The sequence below is a fragment of the Ixodes scapularis genome, unplaced genomic scaffold, assembly GCF_016920785.2.
Source record: "Ixodes scapularis isolate PalLabHiFi unplaced genomic scaffold, ASM1692078v2 PGA_scaffold1__304_contigs__length_218370807, whole genome shotgun sequence".
In the NCBI taxonomy this organism is placed as follows: Eukaryota; Metazoa; Arthropoda; class Arachnida; order Ixodida; family Ixodidae; genus Ixodes; species Ixodes scapularis.
Window position 1 is genome coordinate 121,245,259 of NW_024609846.1, and position 14,124 is coordinate 121,259,382.

The following is a 14,124-nucleotide window of genomic DNA, read 5'->3' on the forward strand; positions in this document are numbered from 1 at the left end:
GTGAAGCTTCATAGTGATCTTGGTGCAACTGGTTCAGAAACTTCCCTTCTGAAGCTTTGAAGATTTGAGCGGACGAAAATGGTGGTCGCCTTGGCAATTGAGACAGATCAGCCAATCAGCTTGCGAAGTTTGGTTGTCTGTATGTTGGTATTTATATGTGTCCGGATAGCAGGTATGGAAGGCAATGACGCTACTTTCCCGGGATATAGTGGCTTTAGCCCGAACAAGGAATGGAATGCGGGGTTGAAGTCCCATACTTCGGACTATAAAAACAATAGAGAGTTAATTGAGCTTTTTGGTAGTGCACACACAGACGGGGGTAGTACATGGCTTGAGCATTGCTTTTCTTTCTCTCTGTCACAGTCCAAAGAATCCTCTTCGGTCCTGAGCTGCGACATCTCCTCCGATGACAAGTACATCGTGACTGGCTCAGGAGACAAGAAGGCAACCGTCTACGAAGTGATCTACTGAGCCGCCAGCACCTCACCTTCTTATGCAGGATTTGTGTACAGAGCGCAGGGAAGGACTCTCTTTGGCCGGGAGGGGAGGGGAGGGTTTCACCTCATTGTCATAGGAGCAAATCTGGGCATTACGGTTCAGTCGTTCTCGCGTGCCACCTTTCTCAGTTCCACATTGACCGACGTTATTGGTTTTATGGACGTCTCCCGCTCAGTCGCCGTGGGAAACGTGCCGAGCGTGGTGGCAAGGCGCTTGTTTGCACGCTTGGATGTTTCATTGCCGCGCCAGAGCGCTCGGAAAGCGCCTGGGACAACTTCGAGAAGGTATTTTTCCGCCGCAGATCCTTGATTGAGTCAAAGCACCGGGAATGTACAAGCCGTCGTTTCGAGCAACGGTTGTGGTTCGTGCTCCCAACATTGTGACCAGAAGGAAGGTTGCATTGTTACGTTACCACCGAGCGAACAAGGCAAACCAAAACGGAGGGGGGGGGGGGGTGCTGGCCGCACGCTCGGCTTCGTCTGGAGCGCATGTGCGATCGCGGTTTTCATTTCGGGGTGACAAGTAGGAATTTATGAAGAGGAAAGTCATCTCGACAATTTCCCGTTTGCATGTCTTTGGATAAAAGTAATACGACGGCTCTCGAAGTTACAGAGCTCGAAAGCGGGCTGCGGTTGGATGCCCACTCGTGCAACAGTGCTTTCCTTGTACATATGAACATTACGGCCGGAGTGTGTGGGTTCGACTTCTTTGTTTCATGGCTGGCCAGACATTTGTTGACAAAATGCACAGCAGGATTTTTGTTTTCCTTTTTTTTTTTTTTAGGTGCTGGCAGAAAGTGCAGTCATGCCAGCTGTCTTTGTAAATGCTCTCCAAACTTCTGGTCTCTCAATGTGCAGACACATCATTGTACATAATTTTCGATGTTATATAAATACGAGGAAACCTGTACTTGTGTTTGTCAAATTTTTTCAGTGGATTTTCCCATTGGTAGTTAGGCTTTGAAGATTTTGAGAAAGGTGTTTTTTATGTCCAGTTTTGTAAGTGCAAGCTTGGCCTTTGCTGTATGCTATAACAATGGGTACGTAGGAAGTTTATGCAGCGAAGTGACATGTGGAAACATTGGAATAGCTGAATACAGCTCGTATCCTTAAATGATCCACCTCTTTCCGAAGAACTGGTGCCCGTTGTCGGAGACTTGGTTTGAGAATTTCTTGGGAGGAAATTCAAAGAAAGAACATGTGCCAGTAGGGAAGCCAGGGGAAAGACTTCCTTGTTCGAATTCGGGGGCAAAAGATAGCTACAAAATGGGCACAAAAACAATGTTTTCGATGCTCAATCTCTGTCACCGTGGCTCAGTGGAGCAAACAGGATCTATCTTATGGTGAATTCCGCTCGCAGAAATTGCGTGGGCAAGAAGACAGGGGCGAGCACTTTCGTGCTGGCCCGTGTCCCGCCCACGCAATTTCATACAAAAAAGCTCTCAAACCGAGAATTCGAAAAAGGGTGAACTACATCGAGCATTTTGAGCCCCAGTTTCAGTTTCAGCTAGGTTTCAACTAATGGCCAAATGTCAAATGTACTATAGCCGTTCAGCACCAACCCAGCCTTATTTAATCCAATTTCGTTTAGTGGCTGCCAGCTCCTGTTATTCCGATGACTGTTTAAATTGCCAGTGTGACTATAATATAAGCCCTCTGCATAAAAGCTGCCAGTACTTGCTAGGTATGAGAGACAGCCATGGAGGTGCTTTGCCCTGTACAACAAGCACATGCTCAGTTTTCTTTTTATTTATAGTTTGTACTAAATGTTACCAAAATACTTTTTGTAGGGTTTGTAACTTTTCGAGAAACCTCCTCATTCTCTACAAAATTAATAGGTTCTAGAGCAAGTGCCCTGGATATTAGCACCAAAAAACGTGCTGAGTAATCCCAGTGGTGATTTTGGATTTTTCGGCAAGCTTTCCTAGTGCAGGGGAAAATTTCAGAGATTGAAAACATACCCTAGCTTGTGTTTGTACAAAAAAACCCAGCAGAAAGCTTTCACCGATGAGCCACTCGCCCATAGTAACTCCCTCGAAAGCCTCTTATTACGGTTACAGTAATTACAGTTAGCACATAACTGCTGTTGAGAAGTTGCAAAACAATCCAATGTTCTCATAAAAAAAAAAAAAAAAAAAAAATGGTTTTAGATTAAACAAACGATCGGAGCATTTATCTTTTAATCAGAAAGACGCTTCCAATGCACCATGCTATGGTTAGTATGAATATCTGCGCAACATGGGGGCAAGGCAGGTTCAGTTTTGACGGTGCTAAAAATGAGATGACAGTAAAGGGTTGACAAAGAGGGGTCTTTATTTCACTTCTCTGACTGGTGTTGCCACTGCCGAAGGGGCAAGGTGAGGCTGCAGCATGGTGGAAACCAGCTTTGCTAACCTTGCAAAGCATATATAATTTTTTTTTTTTTTTAAAGTAATTTTACCGGGATGCAGCATTCTGAACATTTACCAGGTGAGTAAGCGTTAGCTTCAGTTTTTAGCATCCACTGCTACTTGGAAAAAAAAAAAAAAAAAACGATACCGAAGTTGTTGCTGTTGACACGCTGGTTCTCGATGAAATGCGTTAGCATTGAGCGCAGGGGTTTCGACTCTGCGACAAACGGAAATTCCAAACTCGCTACGGTCCGCATAATGTGTTCGGAGAGCCAGTCTGTTTTCCGTAAGTAATAATAATAATAATAATAATAATAACGACACGTAGATTGCACTATGCTTTTGCTGCTGTGAATGTAGCTCGCTCATTCATGACGGACTCTTCACTTTCCAATATAAGCTCGATTCAGATTTCTTGCAACTAAACGAACAAAAAATAAAGATCCGAATTTATATTTGAAAAGTGGAAAAGTTGCTCGAATTCGAAACCAGAAACAACCGCAGGAACCGGAAGCGCAACTTTGGTTTACCGCCCTCTGTCATCCGGTTATCGCCCTATCACGTTTCAGACGAAAACTTGCGGGATAAAGTCTGTGGAAGGACCATCAATGGAAAGAACGATGGCAGAGGCAGCAGTTGAAACGCCTGCTGTCCGCTTTTTCTGCCACAAATGCAATCAGGAGATTAACCCCGTCTTGCCAGTAAGCATGCTCAAGCCCCTGGGCTCCCGTTCCACCGTGTTTGCGAGCTGACTTGCGCGTTCTTTAAGCCGAATCGCCCATACACCTAGGCCTAATAACAGTGTAACCCCCATCGCTGACGCGCTCTTAGCAGCACCTCGGCTAAATGCGTATGTTTCGAGCTTTAAGCTCAGTTACTAAAACCTTGCATCGCAAACGTGTCCTCAGACCCATCCATGCCTGTGATATTGAACGCTGTGCTTGTTTTTGATTGTTGATTAACACAGGCAGCACGACCTCGCCACACAATGACGCGTGATGTTTGTTGGCTTTGAGCCGCCGCTGTGCAAACTGCCGGCCGAGCAGTGGTTTCAATAAATCTACGTCTACTGGAGGGTTTAGTTATCTCGAGGTTAGATCCCTGAGCGTGCCTTTGCAAAGTCCTAGCGCTCGTCGCCCAAACGGTAAAACTACGCGTGAGAGAGATACGCATTATCTGTAAAGCGTGACGTCTGTCCGTAGGATGTTCTTTCCTGTTCAAGCTCCGCTGTTCTTTTCTTTGCTCGAATCGCGCTTCGTGACGACGCCTTTGCGCCGGTCGTGGATTCTCTCATCCGTGTGAAAAATCTCGTTTCAGGAATACATCTGCCCCCGATGCCAGTCCGGTTTCATCGAAGAAGTGGCGCAGGGCCCGGCTGAGCCTTCTATGTAAGTGTCAGCCACGTTCCTCGGCGAACTCGGTCGCTTCCCGTGCCTGATTTTTAAAGCATCACCCGTTCGTGCCTACGACGCCGCGGCGATAACGAGCACTTCGTAGGCCTTATAGCGTTTAACTGGCATGACTGCGTTCAAAGTTTCAGACATTCCTTCGTACACAGACCCCACTGTTTCTAAGCTTGGCATTGGCGAACATAACCGACATTAATATAAACCAGGCGGCCCGTAGCCGCTACGTCAAATCGAGGAAAAATGAAACAAAGTCGACTGTGCTGCAGCAGCAAAAACTAATGTAATTTTAAGTCACACCGTTGGTTAAGTTGACACCCCCCTGTAAAAGACTGTTTCTCACAAATGTTGGTTTATAAGTCGCACAGATATATTTGTACGGTTGACACGGTGACACAGCATTGATAATCACCCATATGTATACTGTGATTGTGGTATACGTGCAAGCAAGTTTCAGTATTCTTGCCTTCGTATCTAATAAGAAACAATAACCTCCTGTGTCAAATTTCTGCAGCTAAAGTATATGCTTACAGAAAAATAAAAAATCTTTCTTATAAGGTGCATTCACGGAAATTTTGGAAAAAAGCAGCGACTTGTTTGGGAAATGCAGTATAACAAAATACTGTAAGGAATACAAGCTCATACTGGTGCATCACCTGCAACAAAAGTGTTTGGAGCTGCCAAAATAGGTGTCCAAAGTGGACAGAGGTTTATTTCGGGGAAGGTGCCGCATAACAGAAATTTTAATTGCATGTCGAAAGAACCCCAGGTGATTTAGATTAAACCCTAGTCCTTTGCTGGAACGTGCTAATGCCCCCTGTTTGGTTTGGCACTTAAAACCCCCAAATCTGTGAAATTTGACTTTGGATATCTAGAGGGGAGAGTTTAGGGAGTATCTAGGAAATGTTTCCTTTTTTCCAGAGTACAGTCTATTCCTGTGTATTTTGGCAGAACGCACGCTTCGTAACGTAAAGTGAGCCGATGCCCAAGTTTTTCTTGTAGCCTACTCCAGGTCGCTTACTTGCCTTTATTTTTGTATTCTGAAGCTGGGAAGCCTGTGCTATTCTCTATGCAAGCGCTGCATCATAGAGGAACGTTTTAAATGTGAAAATCATGTTTCCTTTCAACGTTCCTGCAACTATACTTCATCTTAAGGCTGGTTCAAATGTAATTACAATGAATCTTGAGACTGAGGTAAATGGACAGCACAAACACAAAGTCTCTGTGTTCTTCATAATTATATTCAATTTACACCAGCTGGTTAATGCCCTGACTTTTTTCATGGCTCCATCAGTCGCATTTAAGCATGACCGACTGTGTCAGGACTCCTTGTGTACCACTATGGCAGATTGAGTGGACCTTGAGTCAGGCACGTAGCCAGGATTTTGTTTCGGGGTGGGGGGCCCGCCCATGACAAAATGCTGTATGAGGGGGAGGGGGGAAAAGAGGTCCCAGCAAAATAGAGATTTTGGGGGGGGGGGGGGGGGGGGCACATTTTTGACGGCATTATGAAATCTCGCCAAAAAGTGCAACTGTCTGGAACCCGAAACTGACTCTCTAAGAAGCGCTCATACTGGCTCGACAACACGAGGACGTGAAAATGAGAAAAAACGTCGAGCAACGGCTTTGCAGTCAAGTCCCCTCAATGTTGATGCTGCGTCAAGGAAGCCAACCAAGGTGGCACCCTCCACCAGAGTTTGAGAACCTTCTTGAAGCCAGGACCGCGGCCGGGACAGCCAGCCTCGTGGGTTGAAGGTGTCGTGCGACTATTGCGGTAACGCACCACACTCAGGTTTTGAGTGTTCTGCCAGGAGAGCTTTGTGTAACCACTGCCGAAAAAGAGACATTTTGCGTTCATTTGTTGCTCGAAAATGAAGCATCTTGGCTAGTCCAGCTGCACTCCGTGGATTCATCGCAAACGCCCGGCCGATACGTCGTCGTGCACGTCAAAGGCTGCCCCTTCCAGTTCAAGGTGGACTACGACGTGGACCTTTCTGTCGTCCTCTGCTCTTTTCCGGAATGTCCTGCCTCATTGGACCAACCCATGGGTGAGCAACTCGTCGGTTCGGGACGCTGCCGTTTCAACCTTCTCAGGACGTTCCTGGGTACCCTGGCACGGCGAGATCGCACAGTGCATTAGAAGCTGTACATTGTCGGCGAAGTAGACACTCCTCTGCCGGGCTACGCTGTGATAGTCGCTCTCGGGGTTGTTCACTTAGTTGGCTCCGTAACCGATATCGACCTGTCGAAGACTAGACCGATGCCACCTGCCGTTGTGGGACTTGGTACGATGCCGGACCTGTACCACATCCGCATCAGGCCCGGGGCGGTGCTCTTCTCATTGAGCGTACCGAGAAGGATTCCCATTCCTCGCAGAGGGGTGGTGAAAGACAAACTCGACAAAATGGAGAGAGAAGGCGTCGTCCAGCATGTTGAGACAACCTGCGGCGCGGTGCGCCGGCCTCGTCGTGATACTCAAGGCTGCAGGCGGCCATCGGCTGTGCGTCGATCTAACCAAGTTGAACCAGGTCGTTCTCCGTGAGAGGCACCTGATGCCAACCATCGACCAAGTTCTGGGGCTGCTAGGAAGCGCTAGTCTTTTTGAAACTCGATGCAACGTCGGGGTTTCATCAAGTGCGTCTCTGTGAAAGCAGCCAAGACTATACAATGTTTATCATGCCCTTTGGGCGTTATTGCTACAGACACTTTCCCTTCAGCATCACCTCAGTCCCGGAGATGTTCCGATGTCAGATATTCTCAAGGGCCTCGATGGTTCGTCAACATGGTGGACGACATCCTCGTTTTTGGCAGAGACAGATCGCAGCACGACGCTAGACTTGACGCCATCCTAAAGAGACTCGAGCAAGCTGGCGTTATGCTTAACGCCTCCAAATGTCAGTTCGGTGTATCGTCCGTCAAGTTCCTGGGTGTGGTCGTCAGTGCCAAGGGCATTACACTGAACCCAGACAAGGTCTCCGCCATCACGAGCGTGCGGCCTCTGACGGATGTGCACGAGGTGCGACGCCTCCTGAGCCTTCTGAACCATGTTGGACGATTCTTGCCGAATATATCTGCTACGACTGCGCCGGTCAGGCTCCTTTTGAATAAGGACATGGTCTGGACCTGGTGATCTGCCCAAGCTACTGCCTTCAAGTTGCTGAAGCGTATGGTGGCATCTAGCCCTTGCGTCGCCCACTACAATTCAGAGTACCCCACGACCGTATCCGCAGACGCCAGCTCGTACGGCCTGTAGCAAGCATCAGGGGTACGCCTAGCAGTCGCTTTTGCGTCGCGTGCCTTGACTGCTGCTGAAGAGTGGTATAGTTGGATCAAAAAGGAAGCGATTGGAGTCTCGTGGGCAGTTCAGCGCTTTGAAGAGTTTCTGTGCGGCCTCAGCTTCGTTGTGGAGACTGACCACCAGCCGTTGGTCAGGTTGCTGGGTATCGCCAATCTCGACCTCGTGCCTCCTCGCATTCAACGTTTCTGCATCAGACTTCTGCACTATCAGTTCTCGGTAGAGTATGTTCCGGGAAAGTACCTCGCCCCTGCCGACATGCTGTCAAAAAATCCCGAGGGCCTCCCTCCATCTGCGTCTGCCACAGACAGCGTCATGCTCTTTGTGTCGCAAGTCGCGACAGCCCTTCCTTCGACTCTGGCAGTGTGCCTCGACGACTTCAGAGTGCAGTAAGCTTCAGATGCCGAGTGCTGTGCACTGAGGGTCTACTGTTCCAGAGGTTGGCCAAAATGGGATTAAGATGCTGAATATGACACGCTACTGGGATCATTGTGGCGACTTCTCCATTTGTGAAGACCTGCTGCTCATTGGTGGGCGTCTCGTCATGCCGTCACTGTTGTGCAAGGGCCTGCTCCACGACGGGTACCAAGGTGTGAACCGGTGTCTGGCTCTAGCCAAGGACTCAGTGTGGTGGCCAGACCTCAAGAGTCAGGCAAAGACGACCGTCGAGAACTCTACTGCTTGGGCAAGCACTAGCGTTCAGCGCTGCGAGCCTACGTTGCCACCGAAACCCCTTCCGCGCCATGGGAGCGGGTTGCCACTGATTTGTTCTACCTGGATGGCCAGGACTTCCTTCTCATCGTCGACTGCCGTTTAGGTACCCTGAGGTCATAGCGCTCAGGTCAACATCCGCTGATGCTGTCATCTGTGCCATCAAGAGCATCTTCGCCCGGCACGGCATTCCACAGATGTTCATCAGCGACAATGGCCCGCAGTCGGCCTGCGAAGCGTTCCAGGACTTTGTGAAATGCTATGGGTTGGATTGACGCACATCACGAGTAGTCCGTAGTCCGTGCTATCCCCAGCCGAATGGCAAAGCCGAGAGGATGGTCTGCACAATCAAAGACCTGTTCCAAAAAGCGGAAGACCTTTTCCTGGCACTGCTAGCATACTGGGACACTCCCGGCGTGTCGGGATAGAGCCCGGCCCAGCTCCTTATGGCGCATGCTCTACAAACGCGTCTACCTGTCACCGCCACAAGCCTTGTTCTTGATTGCCCTCAAGTTCAGGACTTCAACGAGGGCTACGCCACCCAGCGTTGTAGACAGCAAAGGAACTTCAATACTCGACAAGCTACGCGGGATCTTTGCGCTCTCCAAGACGGGGAGGAAGTGTCGGTGGAGGACACCCAGTCAACCGCAACGGTTCTGAGCCCTGCTCAGAGTCCACATTCCACGTCGTCCAGACAACCATTGGTGTCCTCGTGCGAAACCGCAGGCACCTCGTTCCCTGCAGCAGTTCACCATCGTCATCTTCGGAGACTCCTCGAACGACCGACGGTTCGGCAGCCTTGCAGCAGCAGTCCTCAGGGTACAGAGACAGCAGTAGAGCACCTCTTGCATCTCCGAGGGCACCTCCAGTATCTCCGAGTGCGCCTTCAGCATCTCCAAGGGCACCAGAGTTGCACCACTCCTGTTGCGGACGGCGTGTGGTTGCCCCAAAATGACTGAACTTGTAATGCATGCTTTTCTCCGCTGCCGTGCGTAACGTGTAAGGCACATTGTTTCTCTTTTTGGGCTTTGGGCATAGCGAGTTTGCCAAAAGTTTCATTTTAAGGCAATGCTACGGTGCATAGCTTATCAGAGTTTGACTTTCTCCTAAGCTTCTTGGTTTTGTGAGCAAAGTGCTCTTGAAGAGGGGATGTAAAGGGCATTAATGTAGTGACTGAATATAAATTGTGGCGCTCTCTTTCGGTGATGATTGTATTTATAAACGGCTTGCGTAATAAACGGGTCGGCTTTTTTCGACTGGCAAACTTGGCTGGCGGGGTCTCCTAACTCTCGGCCACCCCAGCCGCTCGCGCCTGAGCCTCGCGCTTCCTGGCCTTGCGCCTCACTTCTATGTGACTACTTCAATGGCAACCTCTTTCGGTTTCAGTTTTAAACCCGACCGTGACCCACATGCTCCAAACCACATACTTGTCAACAGCTAGTCAACTGTCAAGAGAAAAAAAAACCACACAGACACAATGTTTTCCCTGTCGAGGAGGCTTTTCCTTTCTTGTGGCTTATAAGTTTTGGGTTTACTTTGCCGAAGAATGTTTTCCGGTCTTTCCCTGGTATACAAGAACATTTTTTCCCAGGATGATTGATGCACCTTGTAGGATTCTGCTTACCTGAATGCACGATGAAGTAGAGCTCACTCCATAGCTCGCTGTTGAGGACTGCTAGGGTAGGGTCACTCCGAAGTCTGCTGTAGGCTCCGATGGAGAGGAGTCAACTCCGCAAGTCAGGAATTCTGAAGAAGCTGGTTTTATTGACTTTTTGCCACCACAATTTTTCCGTAGGCTCGCAAGACAAAGAAAGACTAAAAGGTTGGTGCTGCCGTAGCAGTAAGATCCACCTGGAGGGGTCCACGCTACTGTACTAGGCAGATTCATGGGAAGGGAGAAGCTTCAAAAAGAAAGTAGAGGCTCCAAGGACCAGAGCCTTCCCCAGCAAGAATCTCTCTGGCTCCGCCTCCCCCCCCCCCCAACACACACTCAGGAGTTTGGGGGCCGGCTTATATAGGCTGTGGGAAGTGAATGCGCTCGGGCCGGGGTAGGTGGTGTGGCTCCCGCAGATGGGCCACCTCGGCGATCATTCTCAAAGGTGTGCCAGTGGCAAGTTCACCCAGAAGGGCGACAGAGACGCCGCCCTCCTCGAGGATAGTGGCCTCGCCTCGTATCTGGGAAGCTGCCACCATGGCGGTCCCCACGACCTGCATGTCCTAGGCCTAGATAGGGAGACAGGAAAAGCGTGGCTTCCACAATCTGCATTTTTACTTTTTCTAGGGACAGCTTTTTTGGCGAGATAGAATGCTCAAAAGTGATCTTTAGCGAGAATCGGGTCTTCTTGGTGTAAAGAAAAATCTTCTCTTTGATTGGCTTCTTTTCTCTAAGACAGTAATTTGCTCCTGCGAAACATTCAATGACGACTCACTTCATAGTATCACTTATTTATTCTTTCTACACTCTGAGGTCGCACATGTTTGTGGTCCACTTTGGCAAAAAATGTATATCTGAACCTACGGAAATCCAATACGCATCCTTAGCCCTTGGCATCCGGATCCGATCCGCCGAATCTAATTCATTTTTATCCGCATCCGCCAGTTGACATCAAATATTCGCGAACGTGCAGGGATCTACTGATTTGTATCGTCCCCTTCTCTTTGTCCGGGGTCCGTGCATTTGAAAATAGAAGATATGTTGTATCCCTTCCCCAAACGTCTGTTTCGAGAAATGAGTTTGTCCTCCTCGGCCACTCCAATTTTTTTGCACAAGAAGACTGGAACAATTGATCTCTCCCCTTATCTCTACCCCTGTGTTTGTAGACACTTCCCCAACACTTCCTAGATAAGAAAGGGCTCCTGGCCACTCCCATTTTTTTTTTTTTCACAAAGAGACTGGAACAATTGATCTCCCCTCTTATCTCTACCCCTGTGTTTGTAGACTCCTGCCCAACACTTCCTAGATAAGTAAGAGCCGTTTTCTCTGCTGGGATCCAATACCTCTTTCTGACTTGGAATGGCTTATCTTAACATAAACCTTATGTACAGGGCTTATGTTATCCAGGCAATAACATAAGTCGTATACTTTTTCAGATACTTGAGCAGTGCATGCTCAGTAGTTCCCCCGTGGTGCCTCTGGTGCCTCCTTATACTTGTGGCTTCTCTCTCTTGACAGTTCTGCTTAGACATCCTCTGCGTGGAGAAGGCTTTTTGAGTGCCATGACAGTGGCTTCTTTCCCTTGGCAGTTCTGCTTACACATCCTCTGCATGGGGAAGGCTTTTCAAGTCCCACGACACAAAAGGCTGTTTATAGAGGGAACCAAACAACATGTGGTCGCTGCTTTTTCTATGCAATATGTGGCCTGCACGTGACATCAGTCCACCTCTCTTTCTGGTGGCGAGAAGCGCCTCGTTAATGCAGCAGAAGCTACCCTCTCACACGCCCTTTCCCCGACTACGTCTGACCAAGTAACGTCAGTGCAAGCTATGTATATTCTGTACCTAATTTCTCCTGTATGGTTCCCACTCATTGTACGCCAGACAATCAGAAACCGCCGATTGTCTGGCGTAATAAATTTGTGACAGTTCGTTTGTAGGCTGTCGTCCAACATTGGTTGGAAGTCACATCCAGATGAAAAACTAGTCAGAAATTATTGTGCGTGCAAACTGTTGAGGCCTTGCTTGTTTCTTCTTTGTCGCCCATGTCAACCTCGAAATTGGCGATTTTTTCCCCAATTAATGAAATTTGTTGTCAGAATGAATATGTTATCCCATTGAGAAACGTGGGTGGTTAAAAATGTTCATCATGGGAGCTGAACTGCATTGTCCGACCCCATTCTCTTTTAACTGCTCTTTTGTAGGGGTTTCCTTCAAGACAAAACATGCGAGCCCCAGGTTTTTTTTTACCTCTGGGCCGCTCCCCGCAGGGGGCACCTGTGAAAGCAGGTGTTTGGAGAGTGGCGTCTCCACGGACCCCGAGCCATGCGGGTTCGCCCGCCCACGTATGGCTGTGCGTGGCTTTCCCGTGTCTGGGGAAAAGGGCATCCTGGTGGTTGAGCCAAGCCCGGGGTAGGTTTGGACCCTTCGGGGCCCCCCGGGCGAGGCAATACACCACTTCGGCCCCCGCTTCTCATAGACGGGAGTCCTGGTAAGGCCCGGCCAGGATGATTCAGTCTAGTTGCCACTTCTACTATCCCCTCCCTTCCATTCACCCTTGTCTTCTCCTTCTTTTCACTCTTCTCATTTCTCTTCTTTCCTTTTTCAACTCTTTTGGCGGCAAGGGCTAACCCTGGGTGGCGACAGACACCTTGTCTAGAACCACACTTGGTTATAGAAACTGGGCAGCACTAATAGAGTAACGTCTTCAGCCAAGCCATTCTTGTTATGGAGCGTTACCTATTCCCTTGTTGGGCTCGGTGGTGGGCGGTGCACCACAGTTTCCGAAAACCCTCCCCCTTCATATGGGTTCCAAACTTAAACCTTTTGATCGGCCCCCCAAAAGGGGCTGCACCGAAGCACTGAACATGATGAAAGAATCTTTCGTACTGCAGAAATTCCCGAAATTCCTTGTAATGCACTCGGAAGGTGACAAGCCACTTGGCAAAATTTCTCCCTTTCTGGTCTCCAAAGTTCTTGAAGGTGTTATTGGCTCCAATTACAGTGCAAAAAAGATGGCTTCTGATGATCTCCTTGTCGAGGTCAACACAAAGCAGCAGAGTGATGCCCTTCTCAAACTCAACCTTGTCTCCGACTACAAGGTAAGCGTCAGTCCTCACCGCAAACTGAACAGTGTTCAAGGAGTCATTTCTGAGGATGACTTGCTTGACTCACCTGAGCCAGAGATAATTGAGGGCCTCTCTAGTCAAGGAGTTACAGATGCACGACGAATCACTATCCGCCGTGATGGTGTGGAACGGAAGACAAAACACATCATTTTGACTTTCGATTCAACCACTCTGCCACAGACTGTAAAAGCAGGTTACCTTCAGTGCCGTGTCCGACCTTATGTGCCGAACCCTCAACGGTGCTTTAAGTGCCAGAGGTTCGGCCATGGGTCACGGAACTGTCGGGGAAGGGACACCTGTGCAAAGTGCTCCAGCAAGGAGCACGTCACAGATGCGTGCAATAATGAGCCCCATTGCGCAAACTGTGGTGGCAACCACCCGGCATACTCCCGCTCTTGCCCTGTGTGGAAAGACGAGAAAGAAGTTGTTACATTAAAAGTCACTGAAAACATCACGTATACTGAGGCAAAGAAGCGTTTTGCCTTTGTTTCAAAAGGCACTTATGCTGAGGCCGTGCGGAGGGGACCAGCTCGGCCAATGGTTTCGATGGGAACGCAGACGTCTCCGGACGACCTGCATCTCCCATCACGGTCCCCCTCGAAACCCCCGGGAGCGGCGCCGGTGGCACCGCCTCCGAACCGCAAGGTGAATGCTGCCTTGCCAGCATCCACCCCAGAACAGGAGATGACGTCTCCTGCTCAACCAGCTGCTTCGACCTCTCGGGGTCGGGGCCTACCTCCCCACACCTCTGCTCCCCAGAGGAAGCCTGGGGAAGTGCCAAAGCAGTCGACCTCCAAGGGCCAGCTGCCAGCAACTGCAGACGAGCCCATGGATGAGGGTGGGTCGAGATCTTATGAGGAGGCTCTCCTCTCAAGATCAGAGTCCACCCCCTCTGCCTCCGGTGACTCTAATCGGAGGCAGAATAACCCCCCCAAAAAACAAAGTGCACCGCGTGTAAAAATAGATTTTAAACCGTAAGGAATATAGCTTTTTAGTAGAATTTGTATGTTATACTTATTTTGTTTTAAATGGTTAAAAATATAG

General features: G+C 49.2%; 2 protein-coding genes across 14 annotated transcripts in view; both read left to right on the plus strand.

Moving 5' to 3' along the window:
• LOC8038033 (transducin-like enhancer protein 4) overlaps positions 1-1,405 on the plus strand; it is a 105,891-nt gene extending 104,486 nt beyond the window's left edge. For all 13 annotated transcript variants that reach the window (XM_042290924.1, XM_042290923.1, XM_042290925.1 and 10 more), the window contains exon 22: positions 364-1,405. In XM_042290924.1, the coding sequence (XP_042146858.1) occupies positions 364-471 (108 nt within the window). In that variant the 3' untranslated portion in view covers positions 472-1,405. The remainder of the gene's footprint in view (positions 1-363) is intronic.
• Positions 1,406-3,444: 2,039 nt separating this feature from the next.
• Positions 3,445-14,124, plus strand: part of LOC115311663 (E3 ubiquitin-protein ligase RNF115) — a 30,372-nt gene continuing 19,692 nt past the window's right edge. The window contains exons 1-2 of the mRNA XM_029970420.4: positions 3,445-3,588; positions 4,205-4,275. Of these exons, the coding sequence (XP_029826280.1) occupies positions 3,496-3,588; positions 4,205-4,275 (164 nt within the window). The 5' untranslated portion in view covers positions 3,445-3,495. The remainder of the gene's footprint in view (positions 3,589-4,204; positions 4,276-14,124) is intronic.